The sequence below is a fragment of the Gopherus evgoodei genome, chromosome 4 (assembly GCF_007399415.2).
Source record: "Gopherus evgoodei ecotype Sinaloan lineage chromosome 4, rGopEvg1_v1.p, whole genome shotgun sequence".
NCBI lineage: Eukaryota > Metazoa > Chordata > Testudines > Testudinidae > Gopherus > Gopherus evgoodei.
Window position 1 is genome coordinate 51,498,052 of NC_044325.1, and position 19,129 is coordinate 51,517,180.

A 19,129-nucleotide genomic window follows, 5' to 3' on the forward strand; every position below is an offset into this window, starting at 1 on the left:
GCAGCAATTCAGTGGCAGCTTCTGCCTTCAGCCGAAAGACAGAAGCCGTGCTGCCGCAGACAGCTGAACATAGAAGCTGCCGCTGAATTTCCTCCACCACAGAAACGCGCATGCTGCCCTAATGGCACATGGACGGCCCTCGCCGTCCGCGGTGGCAATTCGGCATGCAGCTTGGGGGCAAAAACACACGGGTTGCCAGCCCTTGCAGATTGCCGCCCCAAGCACCTGCTTGGGATGCTGGTGCCTGGAGCCAGCCCTGCTGACAGAAATCACAGAAGTAACTTATTGGTCTCTATTATCTTATTTATTTACTTGTCTTATGGATTTGATAGCATTTTAGGTATAGCAGGGTCACTGCTTTGTTGATGGTTATTTGCACTTCCTGTCTTGTTATGGAAGTACAGACTAGTATGGCCACTGCCCAGGTAGAGGCCGCTACCCCTTTAAAAAAGTCTCATTCTGGCCTCCCTCAAGCTCAGTCTAGGCAAACACAATAAGTGGCTTTTGTGAAGCCCAAATGTATGTAGTAAGATCACAGAGCTGGTCTGCTGCAACCAAACCCTTGATGGCCCTATTTACAGTCCTGGATCATCTCTCCCTGGGTAGGTGGGAAGAGTCCTAAGCATCTCAAAGGCCCCTTCTGGCTACTCAGGTTGCAGACTCTTCTCTAAGGGGAAAAATCTTCCCCTCAGCCAGGCTCATTCTTTCTGAGGGGGCAGTTTCTATAGCAGATGTAATCAGATCCAGTTGGGGCACTTCCGGCTTCTTAGTGCAGGAATTAAATTCTTCCTTAGGCCTGGAGATCATAGCTACAGAAACCCTTACCACACTCGCGCCTCAGCATCATGGCTTCACTCCCATTCACTCCTCTGGATGTGCTCATGGGCATGCCTTTCCTTAGAACTTGCAAGAAAGTGTTCAAAGCTGAAACTGAATTTGAAATAGCAGCAGGTATGTGTACAGACAGGAAGGGGGCGGGAGAAAAAAACGTGGCCCTGGACATGTTTGATAGTATTGGTTTTAAGACCCCCTTCCTCTGTTGCAAAGACTTTTATATACATCAGCCACAGAGTAGAGAAACTTTTACAATTTCTTATGAAATATCTTCATACTTTATCAGAAACTTGTATTATCTGAAATTAATCCATTTAATACATTATAAGCCCCAAAGGAACCATTCTGATCAACTAGTTTGACCTCCTGCATAACACAGGCCATAGAATTTCATTGTATAAAGCCCATTAAAAAAAATTGAGCTAGAGTATATCTTTTAGAAAAACATCGAATCCTGATTTTAGGGCTTCAAGTGATGGAGAATCCATCACATTTCTTGCTAAGTTGTTTACGTGGTTAATTACCCTCATTATTAAAACTGTGCACCTTATTTCTATTTCAAAAACATTTGAGTTGACAAGGTCTCTTTAAATCAATTAAGTAACCATACTTACTGAGCAAAAGGCAATCCAGTTAAGTGCATCTATATTAATAAGCCTATTAAATTGGTACAAACTTTGCTTGCATTAGAAGAAAGTGTGATTGGAGTTGGGCTGCAGGGATGTTGCTAACACAAATAGCAGTTTGTAGACAACACTTTCAAAAGGAAACTTTAATGTGGCCTGTGAAACTGTGGATAAAATTTTCCATGCCGAAGGTTTGCGACTACAAAGACAAATTCCATGTTCTGGTTTACACATGCAAATGAACTTTTCACATACAGATCTAGAGTTGAGCCTGAGTTCAAAGTTCTGATTTGGATACGAACTTCTAAATTACAGGGTGACTAGATCAGATGTTTGAGGTCAAAAGCACCTCTGCACCAATCTGAGTGTATCTGTGGGGAAAATGTTAGGCTCGTGGGAAATATTGCCTGCTATTTTAAAGGATGTTTTTGAAAAGTTGGTCCTATGATCCTACCCTTATTTGAATCTGGTTCAACCACAATGGATGTCATCTGAAGAAACTTAAGATGACAACATCTATTCCATTAGCCTCAAGTATATTTGGCTGCATTGGCAATCTTTGTATGAAGTACAAACCACCCTAGCAATTTTTAAACTAGTAGCTGGGTAGATGAGTTTTAATTCTCTAGTATGACTAGGGATTAATGTTACAAAAGTAAATGACTATTTATTTCTCATACCTCTTTTGTCTCCTCAGAAAATGCTTGCAGAATATCAGTCTGCCTGGTGTAGTTTCCATTGGCATCCTGTAGTCCCTGTAGGATGCGTTCCCTCAGAACCAGAACAGAAACACGTAGCTGGTGCCAGAGAAGCTGCACTGTATGTATATCAACTATCACGTTGACAGAGTAAGACAGAAGCTTCAGGGAAAACTCTGTCTCTAACAGAGCATGAATTTGTTCAACGTGATCAGATATATCTTCACATATATCCTGTAAGAGAAAAGAAAAATATACTTTTAGCTATAGGCATAGGCTCTATAAAGGATCATCTCTGCTTTTTGGCTAACGCAGAAAATGCGATTTTAGATAGGAAGAATAATGTAATACATACATACAGGATTCTCTTTTTTATTTATAGCAATGCTACAACAACTGAACAAGCAGCTGTCCTATTTGGCAGGAGTGTTCACTGAGTACAGAGATAGCATAAAATAAGTAAAGATGGCACAACAAGATCATATGAATCATAGATAGAAAAACAGCACTATGAAGATGACATCTTAAACCATAGCGATTACAATGGAAGTATTAAGATGGACCCAACTGATCTCTATTCTTGATTTTTTTTTTAAAATCAGAATGTAAATAATTTGATTTGTGCCATTCCCAACAAAATAGGTATAAACAGAGTTGCCATTTTAAATCAGTAAGAATCTAGATATATACACAGTATTTTATGCAGCAAAGAAAGGGTTAAGTCATCAGCAAGCTGATCAGGTATATTAATGTGAGTAGAAGACATCCTATGATGTCCAATTAAAGATTTACCCTTTTGCTTACTGGAACAACTTCCAGTAAATAATACAGCACAATAGATTTCACTGACTCTAAACTACAGATTAATGGCACATTCATTGTGAAAGACTCATTTAGAGAGTTTATCTGGACTAGGATTTAAAGGTGCATTGTCAGAATGCGGCAAGCAAAAAGGCAAATGTAGACAAATCAGTGAGTACTTTTAACATAAGCAGTGTTGAACTCCTTTGCTAACAGGAGTTATGAGTATGCATTGCCTTGTCTGGACTTTTAGAACAGGTTAGTTAGCTTCTAACACAGGAGTGGGCAAACTTTTTGGCCTAAGGGCCAAATCTGGATATGGAGATTGTATGGTGGGCCATGAATGCTCACAAAATTGGAGGTTGGGGTGTAGGAGGGGATGAGGTGGGGGCTCTGGGGTGGGACTGGGCAGGAGGAGTTGGGGATGCAGGAGGGTGCTTCAGGCTGGGACTGAGGGGTTTGGAGGGCAGGAGGAGGATCAGGGCTGGGTCAGGGGGTTGGGGCATGGGGGGTGGTCAGGGGTGCAGGCTCCGGGTGGCGTTTACCTCAAGCAGCTCCCGGAAGCAGCGGCATGTCCCCTCTCCGGCTCCTACATGAAGGCACAGCCAGGCGGCTCTGCGTGCTGTCCCATCTGCAGATGCCGTCCCTGCAGCTCCCATTGGCTGTGGTTCCTGGCCAATGGGAGCTGCGGAGGTGGCGCTTGGCGCAGGGGCAGCATGCAGAGCCCTCTCGCTGCCCCTATACATAGGAGCTGGGGGGTGGGGGCTTGCTGCTGCTTGCGGGAGCCGCACTGAGTGGGGCAAGCCCTTGACACTGCTCCCTGGCTGGAGTGCCAGAGCAGGGCAAGCCCCGGACCCCAGTCCCTGGCGAGAGCTCGAGCACCAGATTAAAATGTCTAAAGGGCTGGATGGGGCCCCTGGGCCATAGTTTGCCCACTCCTGTTCTAACACCATGCCTTTAAATCTGGTCAAGATAAATCCAGATTTCAGAGTTAGGATTCAGAGGGATGTGGGTAAAATTAAGCAATCATGATCAAACACAGGATTGGTTTGGTCTGAAATGCTTGCAAGGTGAGTGTGGTGGGGAACTGTCAAACCAGCCCACATGGACAGGGGCAAAAGAATGTGACCCAGGAGACTGCCAGCGTTTTCAGATGCAGGCGGTTTGGTGATCACACACAAGGATATCCGGTACAATTTACTGGAGCTTTTTAGGGATGGAGTGTACTTGCTGGATGCGGAGGCTGACACTTGGCTAAGAGGCCTTAAGGATTGGATTCAGGAGGAAACAGATACCAGGTCGCGTGGGTGGAGGTGATTGCTGAGGCCCCCAGGGGCCAGTATCTTATGCAGATAAAGGCTAAAAAACTAGCTCCCAGACGTAAATGAGACCTGGAATTTTAGTTTGTGGATCTTGTACCTGTAAGGGGAGACCTGAAATCGTCATAGACTAAGGGTCCCTCTTGGTATCACCCACACCCACATGCATGAGTGGAAGGTTAGAGGACTCAGAAGTGAGCTGGAGTCTTAGGGGGTAGGCAGAAGGGTGTAACCCAAATTATTGGATCTATAGTGGGAGTCCTGTAACCCTGCACTGGAACCAGTTAAACATTTGGTATGTGAGATGGTAGGTATATACCACCCTTACCCAACGTTAATTAAGTAACAGTCTGCTAAGTTACAGACAGTGCCATTCCACTGTCTGTCTTTCATTCAACTGTGTGTTCTAAGCAAATTAGATTAGGAAACATCCCAATTTTTGCAGCATGTCAGACTTGCACCTAATCAAAACAGTTGTCTTGGGACCTGGTATTTATTTTGGTCTTCATTCATATTTTTGTTTTAATAGTAGCATAGTGATGTAAGGAGGCAAAGCAGAGCCTTTCTGCATTGACAGTATGTAAAATCATCTGTATCAGTTTAGATCTGATGTTTATAATTTAAAGTAAAGCTAACTTCACAATGGTGTTAGGTGCATGGGGAAATAACGTGGGCACTATTTAAAATATTTTTATAACAATATTAATAAATGAAACCAAATTGCCTTGAACTGTATTAAAAATTGCTTTAAGTAGCAATCAATAGCTCAGTATTAGCCCTTGAGAAACAATTAAGGTTAGAATACTGTCAACAGCAACTGGGACTATGTTATTGTAATAGCTGGCTCGGGCCTAAATAAAACCTTCTATGGGCAATACCCACAGAAAGGTCAGAGAGTAGCATAAGGCCTCCTGGAGTTTCAAGGAACATGGTTTCTCGGCTGCCTTGGAGTGGAGATAATTTCTGTTCTGCTTTATGCTCAGCTATCTTGTTCTATCATCTGGCAACCATATTCACAACAGTACAAAAAAAAATAGATTGACCGACTATACTGGGAGTTGCAAATGCTTAGAATCTCTGAAAACTGGGTTGAATGTTTCCAGTTTGGCAAAACAAATACCATTGCTACTGTACCAATGCCAGGCCAAAGTAACTAAAAACTTAAAGGTTGATCCAAAACCAAGACTCCCAGGGAATTAATAGGCTAATCCAAAACTTCTGTTTTAGGTCTTGTCTACATATATATTTGCATCACTTTAACTCAAGGTATGTTTTCAAACCAATTTAAATAAATTGGGGCAAGTTTGCAGGTATGTATTCTGAACTCTTTCATGCAGATAAGGCATATTGGTTTTAACTTAAGGTATGGTTTAAATTGATGTAGCTAAACTCATAGGTGCTGGAACTAGGGGTGCAGCCATACCCTCTGGCTTGAAGTGGTTTCCATTATATACAGGGTTTACAGTTTGGTCCAATGGCTCTCAGCACCCCCACTATACAAATTGTTCGAGACCCCTGGTTAAACTTATGCAAAATTTTGTATAGACACTTTTATTCCATTATATATCATGCTTGTTTGGTTAAGTTCAGGTCAATTAGGAACCGATTTATGCTAAACCAAAACAAGCTACTTTTAAACCAAAATGAGTGTCCACACAGTGTCATGGTATAATCCTCACTCTGAGCCTTAGTGTCCAAAAGATGGGGTACCAGCATGAATTCCTCTAAGCTTAATTACCAGCTTAGAACCTGTAGCGCTGCCACCAACCAGGAATTTCAGTGCCTGGTACACTCTGGTCCCCCCAAGACCTTGCCCGGGGACCCCCAAGACCCAGATCCTCTGGATCTTAACACAAGGAAAGTAAACCCTTTCCCTCACCGTTGCCTCTCCCAGGCTTCCCCTCCCTGGGTTACCCTGGAAGATCACTGTGATTCAAACTCCTTGAATCTTAAACAGAGAGGAAAATGCACCTTCCCCCCATCTTCTCTCTTCCCCTCCCAGATTCTCCCTGAGAGAGACAGTAATCCTAACACAGAGAGAAATTAGCCTCTCTCTCTTCCCCTTCCCTCCTTTCTCCCCACCAATTCCCTGGTGAATCCAGACCCAGTCCCCTGGGGTCTCACCAGAATAAAAAAAACAATCAGGTTCTTAAAAAAGAAAAGCGTTTAATTAAAGAAAGAAAAACAATAAAAATTATCTTTGTAAATTGAAGATGGGATATGTACAGGTTCTTTCAGCTACAGACACCGGGAATACCCTCCCAGCCTAAGTATTCAAGTACAAATTAAAATCCTTTCAGCAAAATATAAATTTGAACTCCTTCCAGCCAAATACACATTTGCAAATAAAGAAAACAAACATAAGCCTAACTCGCTTTATTTACCTAGTACTCGCTATTCTGAACTTATAAGAGCCTGTATCAGGGAGATTGGAGAGAAACCTGGTTGCACATCTGGTCCCTCTGAGCCCCCAGAGTGAACAACAACCAAAAAACTAACAGCACACACAAAACTTCCCTCTCTCAAGATTTGAAAGTATCCTGTCCTCTGATTGGTCCTCTGGTCAGGTGACAGCCAGGCTCACTGTTCTTGTTAACCCTTTCCAGGCAAACGAGATATGAAGCACTTTTGTTTTATTAACTCTTACTTACCTGTTTATGACACACAGTCTTTGCACCAGTTTAACTAAACTGATTTCAAATTATACCTTAAATTAAGCGGTGCAAGTTTCTCAGTTAAACCCTAATAAGGGCTGGTCTAAGAACAGTTTAATTTGATTTAGGGCTTGTCTACAAGGGAAGGTTGCGCAGATTTAATTTCAAGCAGCCTAGAATGGCTGCAGGGAAAGCAGCCAATCAGAGGGGCTGCTGGAGTGGCCAGTCAGGGGACGGGAGAGCCATATAAAAAGCGGCAGCAGAGCCAGAGCAGTCAGTTGCTGCCTGGATCTGGAAGAGAGAGGACCAGGTTTCTGGCTGGCTAGAAGAGCAGCACGTCCATGGCTGAGCCCAGGGAGGGCTACTGAAGACCAGCAGAGCTAAGATGGAGCTCCTGGCTGTTTGCGGGGACTGAGCAAGGACTGAGCCCAGAACCTACCCAGACCAAGTGAGGGTACTGTGATTGAAGGATTAAAATCTATGTGCATTTTATATAACAACCTGGTATATGGATTGTGCCAGCTCTTTCTCAGATCCAAAGTCCAGTGTTTGGTCAAGAGACCAGAGGCCTAGCAAATAGTGATTAGTTAAGAGAAAGCTGGGGTAACCAAATAATCTTGTTTTGCTAAAATAGGCCTGGTCAGCAAATTGCCAGGTGTTGGAGCTAAGAACTAAATAATGGTCTCTTATTCAGAGTTGCAAATTGAACAAAGGATCCCTGTTCCTATTGTGTCAGTCTCTTCTGTAGGGAACATTCTTCCCACAGATCCAGCCTTGAGTTTATGAAAAGTTGGCACATGTCAGTATAAGATATGGCATCCTTCCACCTCCCTTCCCAAGGACCAGTGCCTGCCATAAGACATAAAGGGGACAATCTTTATTGTCATATACTTTTACTGTTTCTTTGCTTTAACCCCTAGGAATGTACCTGTTGGACAATTAAAGGAGTTGCTCCATTCCTATGGACCCCAAATCAGAATTCAACATATATATTTTATACAAATAACATTTTATCAAAGTATTAATTAAATGTTAACTTGCTAACTTGAGACCATGGGCGGAGACATCATGTAACCTTTTAACCATGCTAATGTGCTATCTTGTTTTTCTGCAAAACCTATCCCGGGGTGTGGAACTGCCTACCCCGTCACTTTCCTCCACCCATGGAAAATCTATATATTCTATTGTAATCAATTGATTGACAGCGTCTCTGAGCCTAATAGGCCAGGTGACACTCCCCCAGTTCCTATGCTTGGCCTCTACACAATGTGGATTTATGTCCTTCAGTCTGGGGGCTCGTCCGGGATACAAATTTGTGAGTTGACTGAGGATCTGAGACTGAAATCCAAAAAGAGGAGGGTATGTTTACTTTACCACCTCATTAGGCCAGGGATAGAAGTCTCTCATCCCCTTTCAGACACATCTTTTTTCCTTTTTCAATGTGTGTGAAGGACCTTAGACATGTGTAGTCCAAGCAAAGGGGTTGAATAAGGGTACCACTTGGGAGGGAAGACTTGTGCAAGAGGGTCATGTACTGTTTAAACAACTAAGGGGTGTGTTACGGAGGACTTGGATAACCCACCAGCAAGCGATTGGCTGTGAGTTAAGCCCAGGATTGGCTGGGTACGCAAGCGGTAGGCAGTGCAAATTGGTGATCCATTTCCTCATTGCACGTAACATTGCAAGTCCTAGGGGAGTGCCCCTCCCCAGGCATGTGACATACATACTTTTGAATAGCACAAAGTCTCCAACCAGTAAGTCCGGCACGCATGTGTAACTGAAGACACACAAGGTATTAAAAAGGTCGGGAGACGTCCTCATAAAATTCAGGGCTGTGGAGAGTTGAGACCATAGCATAAAAAGGGGGAAAAGTAACTCCTCATAATAGGCTGACAAGCATTTGGGGGAAAGGCGCAATTTCCCTTCAAGGTCAGCAGCCGGGGTGATGAAATACCCATGGCATCAAAAAGGAGAGGCAATATTTTGTCCTCGAGAGTAATTTGGAATATAAACATGTCAAAACTCAGCAGGCAGCAGCTAAAAAAGCAAACTACTCTGCAGCCGGACCAGAGACAGATCTGGTTACTTGGTGGAATCATCAGAAAAGTGACAAAACAGACAAAGCAGTAATAGTTTTATTGGATATTCTTAACATAAAGGAGAAAGAAACTGCAACTTTAAGATCTCAAAACCAGGCTCTGAAAGATAAGAGCCTGTGCTCTAAAATATGTAACTGTCTGGAGATTGGAAAAAATCCCAGAGAAAAAGAATCACCATGCCTGGGACACACCTCCAGACTGGGAGGAGGAGAGCATACTCCTGGCATTTGCCAGCCAGCTGCTCCACCGATTAACTATCTGTGAGAAAACTCAGCAGCAAAAAGCAAAGGGAAGGAATCAGAATCTCCTTCATACACTTCTTCGCATGACAGGCCAAATTTAAGCACCCAAAGAGATAAAGGAGCACCACAAGGTTTAATTGCCCCAGGGAGCAAGTACAGCGTATGGCTCCAATCAAAATACAGCTAAGGAGGTTCAGAAATGTTAATGTGGAGGGTGAACCAGTAAGGGGACTTAGAACAGAAACAACTGAAATCTACTGTCCCTTCACTCCCAGGAAAAACAGGCACTACTGTCTGGTTTACCCGAACTCAAGCATGATAACAAAAGTACTGAAGTTCTGGAACAAGCTGGATGGCCTGATTGAAATACATGGCCTCCATAGGAAGGTAGCAGCAACCACACCCTCTGAGGAAATTGTAGCAGCTCACGCAATCAGAACCACTACCTGCTTCACCTGCAATAAGCCTGGACATCTGGCATGTGACTGTAAAAACAACAAAATCAAAACATGCAGTAATTGTAAAAGGAGCTCGAGGGAGTAATCAACCCCAGAGCTAGCTGCACTGAATGGGCTGAAGGGTCCAAACAGGAAAGATCATCTCAAAATATAGCCATAATTGCCAATAATAAGATAATAATATGGGTGGGGGGAGAGTCCAGTAGAAACCCTGTGTTCCCTTCACCCTGAAGTGTGGACAACAGATAAACAACAGTGTGGACTAGTAAACATAAAGCCTATATCTGTAGAAGGACCAACTCACAAAGCCCACAGGCAGGACCAGAAGTCGTGGAGGCAGTTAAAAATATAGTCACTAATTTGGAATCTAGAGGGGTGATTAGAAAAACCACCTCCACAACTAATTCCCCAATTTGGCCCGTCAGTAAGCCAGATAGGACCTGGAGGTTAACTATACACTACCCCCACCTTAACTGGGTGACTCCAAAGGCACATCCTATTGTGGCAAGCCCTGCCACTATTCTGAATTTGTTAACACCAGGACACTCAGTATTTTCAGTCCTGGATGTAGCTAATGGATTTTGGAGTATTCCCCTTGCAAAAGAGAGTCAGGAAAAATTTGCATTTACAGTAGGAAACCAGCAGTACACTTGGACTCGAGTACCTCAGGGGTTCCATAATTCTCCCTCTATCTTCCACAGGGCAATGGCAGAAGTAATAGCGGAGTGCCTTTGGAAGGGGATACTGTGATACTACATTATGTAAATGATTTGCTAATTGCCAGTTCAAATAAAAAGAACCATTTAAAAACCCTAAACAGACTGTTCATGTATCTTCGTGAGGCAGGATTTAAATTAAGCCCAAAGAAAACTCAGTTGCAACAGCAGCAGGTCTTATACCTTAGGATATAATACATCACAGGGAGAAAAGGCACTCACACTAGACAGAAAGCAGGCAATTTTTAGAGTTAAAAAAAACACGCACAGTTAAGGAAGTCTGGAAGGTCCTGGGACTCCTTAATTTCTGTAGAACCTACATACTGGAGTACTCAGAAATGGTGGAACCAATTCAACTCTCACTAGAGGGGGAAAGCCTGCAAATGAGTTAGTAATATGGGGCACAGAACAAGAAGAGGCATTTATATAAATAAAACAGGCTTTAGCCTCCGCCCCCAGCCTGGGCTTACCCGATATGGGAAAGCCGTTCCACCCTTACTGCAACCACAGTGGGACCCACTACTCAGCTGTGCTAACCCAGCTTCACAGAGACAGACAATGTCCGGAAGCATATATCTATCTACCATAAGACCCCCTGTACCCCAGGGATTACCGGAGTGTGTAGCAGCTCTAGACTGTGCTACGTGGGCTGTGAAAGCTTGTGAATCATACACTCTCAGAGAAGTTAGTGCTCCATACACCCCATACACTTACTGATCTCCTCGACACTGGGCGACTAAGATCTGTAACAGATGCCCACAGGAGTCAGTGGGACTCAACATTGTGCTTGCAAAACCCTAACTTCTTCATAGTAAGAGACAAGGGAATAAATGTAGCCGAATGTCTGAACATAGAGGGAGAGGTACACGAATGTCTTATAGATAGAGAAGAGGAAGTATTGAAAAGAATTAAAGAAAAGTCATTAGAGAATCCAGATATAGTTTTGTATAAGCAGCAAAGAATCCTGTGGCACCTTATAGACTAACAGACGTTTTGAAGCATGAGCTTTCGTGGGTGAATACCCACTTTGTCGGATGCAAGTAGTTTTGTATGTAGATGGATCAAGCAAGTATGAGTATGGAGTGCCACACACCGAATGTGCAGTGGTACTCAGTAATGGGACAGTGATAGTGTCAGGTCAGATGGAAGGATCAAAGTCAGCCCAAGAAGCAGAGTTAACAGCCCTCACAGAAGCTTTGAGAGTGGGGGAAGGCAAGAAGCTCACTGTATACACAGATAGCAGATATGCATTTGGAGTAGTGCATGACTACATGGACGTGTGGTCACGCAGGGGTTTTATAACAACAATTGGCAAGCCAATTAATAATATGAAAGCAGTTCAAAGACTAACAGAAGCTGCCAAACTACCATCAGAACTAGCAGTGGTAAAGATAAAAGCACACAATAAGATCTCAAGTGAGGAACAAAAAGGAAATTATTGGGCAGATAAACATGCCAAAGAAATTGCCCAAGCAAGTCCTATTAAGGTTTGCGCAGCTAGAGTGCCAGAAAAGGAAGTGAATTAAAAAAAAAATCTGTATGCAACCATAAGCCCAGAAGAGACAAGTAAATTGGAAGAACAAGGCTGTGCGTATAAAAATCACCTTTGGTATGGGCCGGGGAGGAGAAGCAGGTAGCCCCGGAGTGCATACGGGCTCAACTGCTCCATGCCATCCACTCTCCAGCTCATCTGGGGTGGAAACAAATGAGGGCTGCCCTGGAATACTGATGGTGGTCAGCCATAAAAAAAGATGCTTTACAATTTCTCAAAAGATGTGTGACGTGTGCACAAATGAATGTGGGGAAAAGGTGCCTCTAAATCACCAACCACAACCGGAGGGACCGTGGCAAAATTTGCAAATTGATTTTACTGGACAGTTGCCACAAAGCAGAGAGTACATTTACATTTTGGTAATTATTGACACTTTTATCCGTTGGGTAGAGGCATTCCCAACCAAGAACTGTACTGCTACAATAGTAGCTTGAATCCTAGCAGAAGAAATAATACCCAGATGGGGTTTGCCACTGTCAATAGACTGACCAAGAAACTCACTTTAGAGAGCGAGTAATGTAGGAGGCATGTAAGGCATTAGAAATAAAGCAAAAATTCCATATACCACACCACCCTGAAAGCTCGGGAATGGTGAAAAGAATGAACAGAACAATAAAAACAGCCTTAACAAACACAGTACTGGATATAGGAGAAGGATGGGCTCGTATGCTTCCTGCTGTGTTGTATCAAATCAGGGGCAGCCCAAATAGGCTGACTCAACTGACACCCTCTGAGCTAATAACAGGAAGAGCAATGCGAATGCCTAGCACTGTGATCCTCCCTGCGGGGGGGTTGGGGCTTTTTGCAGACAGGCTGCAGAACTACATCAAGGTATTGGACAGAGAGTTGAAGGATTTATACAACCAAGTGAAGGAAAACCAAACCCAGCTGGATCATAATAGCAGTCTGGACAAACCTGCATTTGAAGTTGGGGATATGGTAATGTGTCACATTTACCCAAAGGTTAAAGAAATTTTAAAGCCAAGATGGCAAGGCTCTACGAGGGTTCTTCTGACTACTAATACGTATGCAAAGATTGGGAGGGAAATTGAAAATATTTTGGCGTCACCAAAATCAGTTAAAATTGTTTAAATCAGCATCTGTCAATACTAACAATGTTTCCACAGATGTCTCCACAGGTAAACAATAAGAGGTGAAAGAGAAAGGACTGAAGGGTGACCAGGACAACCAGAATGACCATGGGGAGGCTTCTGCTGTGGCTCCTGCCATCCCTGTGGTGCATAAGGAAGAACACAGATAGTGTGCCATGTGTGAAGGGGACTAAAAAGTCTTGGGCTATCCCTCATTTAAACATAGTTACATGGCATATTGCCACGATGGCCTGGGAGGAAAAACACAGACCTCAATACTGGAATTTGTATGGGATTTTGTGGAAAAAAACCCCCCAACACTCATGAAAGATTATGTGCCAATTATACTGACATGGTACCAGCTGAGGTTGGGCCTGCTGAATCAGGATGGGGCTTACCACTTAAAGCATGGATGGAGGTAACCCCAAAGGCATGGCATACATTTGTTAAACTGTGGCCCAAGTTAAAATGTCCATGACTGGTAACAATTAACCAGGTTATCAGAGTCAGAGTGGAACCACCCGACTGTGTGTCATGCCCTGAACAAATCCCTGTTCCAAAACCAGGATTAATAATGATAGGACCAGTCCTACCGGTCCTCACTTGGGTGGTATTCCATACTTACAAGCTTGAGGTGCGTATTCCTTTAGAGGAAGTGAATAAACAGTGTGCAAAGTTCAGGCCTCAAATGAGTAGAAACATTACTAGCCTAAAAAACCAAATTGGTGAGTGCTTAACTAGACAGAAGAGGGGATGACTAGATACCCTTGCAGAAAGGTTTGGTGCAGAAAATTCTGTGTACATGCCCATATAATGTTCTAAAGAATCTATCTAGGTTCAAAGTGGCCATTACTGAGAAACTGGTACACACAGAGCTGGTCCAGATGAACGGTACCTACTGGTGTGTGACTGCCCAGAACCACTCCATTGAGCTAAATGGAAAGCCCTGCTCCTTGAGACATCCATCCGTGTGCATGACAGTCCCTCGAAGGTCAACTCTGACTGTTGACAGGATGTGGCTCCACCGTACTCCGCCAATGATGGGTAACCTAACATGGGATCTGGAATGGCACTACGGCAGTAAGTATCTAAAGGAGGGTCTACAGGCCCTGCAGGCGAAGATCGAGGAGTTGGTGGCCGAGTCCCAGAGGCCTATTGGGGAAGGTCATCTGAAGTACACTCAGATAGGGGAAACTGTGGACCAGGCCGATGTGAAGTTCTCAAAGGCAATGAACCAGGCAGTGCTGGTTAAAGCGATGATTATGGGTGATGCCATCTCAGGTGACAAGGTCCCCTGGGCATGAATCTGGGTGCTATTTTATCAAATTATGTGGGGAGTTTCTATCCTGACATTCTTGATGGTACTGGTGCTTTACTGGCAACTCAGCAGTAGGCTGGGTACATTAAAATTGGTATATTTGACCTGGCGGGTTAGGGAAACCTAGGGTCAAGAAGAGGGACCGAAGGGTTAAAATCCATGTGCATTTTATATAACAACCTAGTATATGGATTGTGCCAGCTCTTTCTCAGACCCAAAGTCCAGAGTTTGGTCAAGAGACCAGAGGCCTAGCAAATAGTGATTAGTTAAGAGAAAGCTGGGGTAACCAAATAATCTTGTTTTGCTAAAATAGGCCTGGTCAGCAAATTGCCAGGTGTTGGAGCTAAGAACTAAATAATGGTCTCTTATTCAGAGTTGCAAATTGAACAAAGGATCCCTGTTCCTATTGTGTCAGTCTCTTCTGTAGGGAACATTCTTCCCACAGATCCAACCTTGAGTTTATGAAAAGTTGGCACATGTCAATATAAGATATGGCATCCTTCCGCCTCCCTTCCCAGGGACCAGTGCCTGCCTTAAGACATAAAGGGAACAATCTTTATTGTCATATACTTTCACTGTTTCTTTGCTTTAACCCCTAGGAATGTACCTGTTGGACAATTAAAGGAGTTGCTCCATTCCTATGGACCCCAAATCAGAATTCAACATATATATTTTATACTAATAACATTTTATCAAAGTATTAATTAAATGTTAACTTGCTAACTTGAGACCATGGGCGGAGACATTATGTAACCTTTTAACCATTGGCTAATGTGCTATCTTGTTTTGCTGCAAAACTTATCCTGGGGTGTGGAACTGCCTACCCCGTCACTTTCCTCTGCCCATGGAAAATCTATATATTCTATTGTAATCAATTGATTGACAGTGTCTCTGAGCCTAACAAGCCAGGTGACCCTCCGCCAGCACTGTGTGTAATAAACTCCTATGCTTGGCCTCTACACAGTGTGGATTTATGTCCTTCAGTGATGGGCCCTGTTGGACTGTTATAGAGAGCAGTGTCTCCAGGAAGGAAGCCTTGGTGGAAGATAAAGATGGTATACCCTGGAGGGGGCTTGTTTGTCCTGTTCCACCTACAGTGTATGTGACTTGGCCAGAGAGCTGAGTCACTGAAGACCCGCTGAAGAAACCATCAGACCAGGGAGGAGGGGGAGCTCCAGAGGTGGGTGCCACCTTGTTCCAAGAACTAAGAAACAGCAGACTAACGCCCAACCAGAAGGGGGCACTCACAAAAGGCAGGTGCCAACCCATTACAAAATCTATTTCTCAATATGTACATACATATAAATGTGAATTTTGTAATCTAGTTAGGAATTCATAAAACAGTCAGCAGAGAAGTGATGCTCAGAGCATGTAACATAAATGTAACTTGGATGCATCCTTTCAACTGAAATTCCTGTATGCTATTATGAAGCAGAATGAAATTAAAGCAACTCTTACACTTACTGTATAGCAAAAGAAGAAAATATAAAAACCAGTTCAGGAACAGTTAAAAATATTTTCAACTTATTTTTTTTTATCTAAAGAAAGCCCAAATTCTGATAATTTAAAATTGTAATGAAAATTAAACCTTATAAAACTTCCCCCCAGATGTAAGGAAGAATTAATTTATATTGACAGGATATTTAGCTTTTTTGGCAGGCTTGAAATAATGTATTGAAAATGTGCCAATGAATCCAGAGCATACTAACCATAATGCAGTCAGAACTGTTTAGAACCATATTTCACACAAGATATTTCCTTAAGAGCTACCTTTCTTTTTATTCAGGCCACCAGCTTGCATTGGTTTCAAGGTTTTGAACTAGAGCTTTACACAACCTAACAAAACTTTTGGTCCCTATATGCAATTTCTAGCATGACTAAACACTTCAGAAATTTGTGCACATTTGAGCAGAAGCAGAGTTTGTCTTGCTTGTTTGTTTTGGTTTTGTTTAAAAATTCATTAAAAAGATTTACATTTTCCTTGAATGGTCAAAAAAAATCAAAAACTCTTTATTAAAGCTAAGCTACAGGCTACCCCGAGCAGAGCCACAGCCAAATGATACATGTACTAACAAGGTAACTAACTCAGTCTACTTCCCCCTGATGTATCGGACAACGCTTGTTGCCTGGCTATACCAAAAGAAAGACAGGAGACATTTGACATGGGTTTAATCAGGCCACAACTTTAGATTCTGGGACTGCCTGGCAGATAGAAACGTACAGTGCAGGTAACCCTATGTTTTTTCTGTAATTACCCAGAGGCTCCCACCAGCTCCCCCTCTTTTTCCATCCAGGCCCCTCCCGCAAATCCATTGCTGGGACCTGACCATCCACCACCCCTTGAAGAAGAGTTAAGGTGGGCTATAAGAATGGGGGATTGGCTCCCACCCATAGCTGTCACAAGAGTCCCCAATCAACCCCCATTTGCTCCTGTAATGAACACCTCTTTTAAGTCTTTTTCCAAGTCATTTATCTGGTCACTGTATATCTTTCCTATGGAGCACCAGCACTGGACATTCGCCACAAGGAGGTGCCAGCAATTAGCTTGGCTGCCTCCTCCCCAACCCAGTGGGTTTCCCAGACATCTTTTACTGCTCCTCTCCCTCCCCACCCCGGCCCCATTTATACTGGCTGAAACAAATGGACTCCAAAGCTTTACAGGGAAATCCTATACTCCTTGAATAACTTGGTGCCTGAGGATACCCAAATTGCTGAGACTTTTATGACCCCAGATTTGGCCACCCTCCTGTTAGAATCTGTCAAGTCTTGTCCACCAGGGTGGTGCCCCACAGCTCTCAGCCAGACCATGCATGAATGCATGTCTGACAACACGGATCTGCATCCACATGGAGCTCACCGCCACCCGTTTAGCAGGAAAATTTGAAACACGATTCCTTTCACTCTTGATCTGCCCCTGCACTGCTTACAGTCCTGCCTCCACAGGGAGCCAAGCAAAATTGCTCCAAGCCATTTCCTGCACTTAGCGGGGGGCGGGGGGGATGAGGAGGGGGAAGTGGGGGACACTCCCTGTCCTTGTGGCCCTACTGGGGGAATGAATGAGACTGCAGGCTGCCTTGCTAGCCATACCTTCCTCCCCTTGTGGAGCTACTCTCCCGTGGTGGCTGCTTCACCCTGCCCCAGCCAAAGGAAGGGAGAAATTGCTCCCCTTTCTTACTGTTTCGCTTCCATGTGGAAGACTTGCATTTTCCTTGAGAACAGTCAAAAAAATCAAACTCTCTTTAAAGCTAAGCTACAGACTACCCAGAGCACAGCCACAGCCAAATGATACATGATGTATGAACAAGATAATTAACTCTGTCTACTTCCTTCCCCCCGTGTATCAACACACACCTATTTCAAGGACAGTGAGAATCTGGAGCATCACCTATTCTGATTGCTCGTTGCCATGTAAATATGACAAAAGAACAGGGATCCAAAAGCCTGTGTGACATTTTTTACTATAATAAAATACTTAATAGCAGATTGTTTAGATTAAAAAGTAATGTCTAGAATGTAGAGACTATAGTAGCAATTCCAAAATTATCCAAATAGTGACAACAATTTCTTTACAACAGCCGATATCTGGATGCAGCAGTAATTTGAGGAAACTCCAGGATTGTATTTAGCACCTTCTGTAGTGCTTTATGAAATTTCAAGAAGACACTGAAATGTCACCAATAAATTATACATTAAGAATGTGAACAGGCTGTTAATTTTCAAGAGACAATCAAGGTCTGTTGTCTTGCCCTGCTAAGACAACAGGAGATAAGACATGAATTTACAAAGATTATTCAAGTTCTAGTGGCACTTTTGCGCTGTGAATATACCGTACGGATCCACAAGAATAAGAACTCAGCTTACTACATTTTCAGATACAATTTACAAATTCTGCTGGGGAGACATGAAGGTTAAGAGGAAATTCTGACTATTGCAAAGTAAACTGCTATAAAAGAAGGAACCTTTTAGAAGTCACAGCAAGCAACAGGACTCCAGATATTTAAACCATTACAACTTCTCCATGTCTCAGACAACTCATTTATATATAACTACTATGGTTGAGAGGACACCTTCGTGAGCCACAACAACAGTAGTGCTCCCGTGTTGTAATGTGTGTGTGGTGGTGGTGGTGCATATCAAGGGGTGCAACGTGCTACAACCCTTTACAAAGCACAATATGCTCCTCAAACACACACTTCTTTGCATCCAGAAAGCTCCACTGGCTAGCACTTTGGGGACAGAGCCATAGCCTCACCCCTTCTTGTGTATGGGGAGGTGTAAGGCATAGAGCCTCTGCTCTTGCTCTCTGCCCAAAGCTAAGGTTTGGTGCATCTAATGTGGCCTCACAAGTATTCTTACTCTTCCTACCCACTTGTGTAGCCACATTATACTAGGCCACAATCTAGCCCAAAATATTGAGACACAGATACAGAGCATGGTGTTATGTATATCATTACTAATATTCTTTGGGAAGAAAGAAACACCAGGAGAGAATATTTAATGGCAATGGTGAATGGCACACCAAAAAATGATAGGTAGATTAGGTAAAATGTATATTTTTATAATACTTTTGATTTGTCTGCTGAAATTGTCCCCACAATTTCCACATACACTGAAATGATACACAACCTCCAAATGAAAAACAAACACAATTTCATGTCAAGAACTGTTAACTGATTTCTCAATGAACAATTTAAAAGAGGATTTTAACCAATTAGAAGTTA

At 43.2% G+C, this 19,129-nt stretch overlaps 1 protein-coding gene across 3 annotated transcripts in view; it reads right to left on the reverse strand.

The window, feature by feature from the left end:
• AKAP6 (A-kinase anchoring protein 6) overlaps nt 1–19,129 on the reverse strand; it is a 404,712-nt gene that overhangs the window by 241,126 nt on the left and 144,457 nt on the right. For all 3 annotated transcript variants that reach the window (XM_030559312.1, XM_030559313.1, XM_030559311.1), the window contains exon 3: nt 2,141–2,392. In XM_030559312.1, coding sequence (XP_030415172.1) covers nt 2,141–2,392 — 252 coding nt within the window. The remainder of the gene's footprint in view (nt 1–2,140; nt 2,393–19,129) is intronic.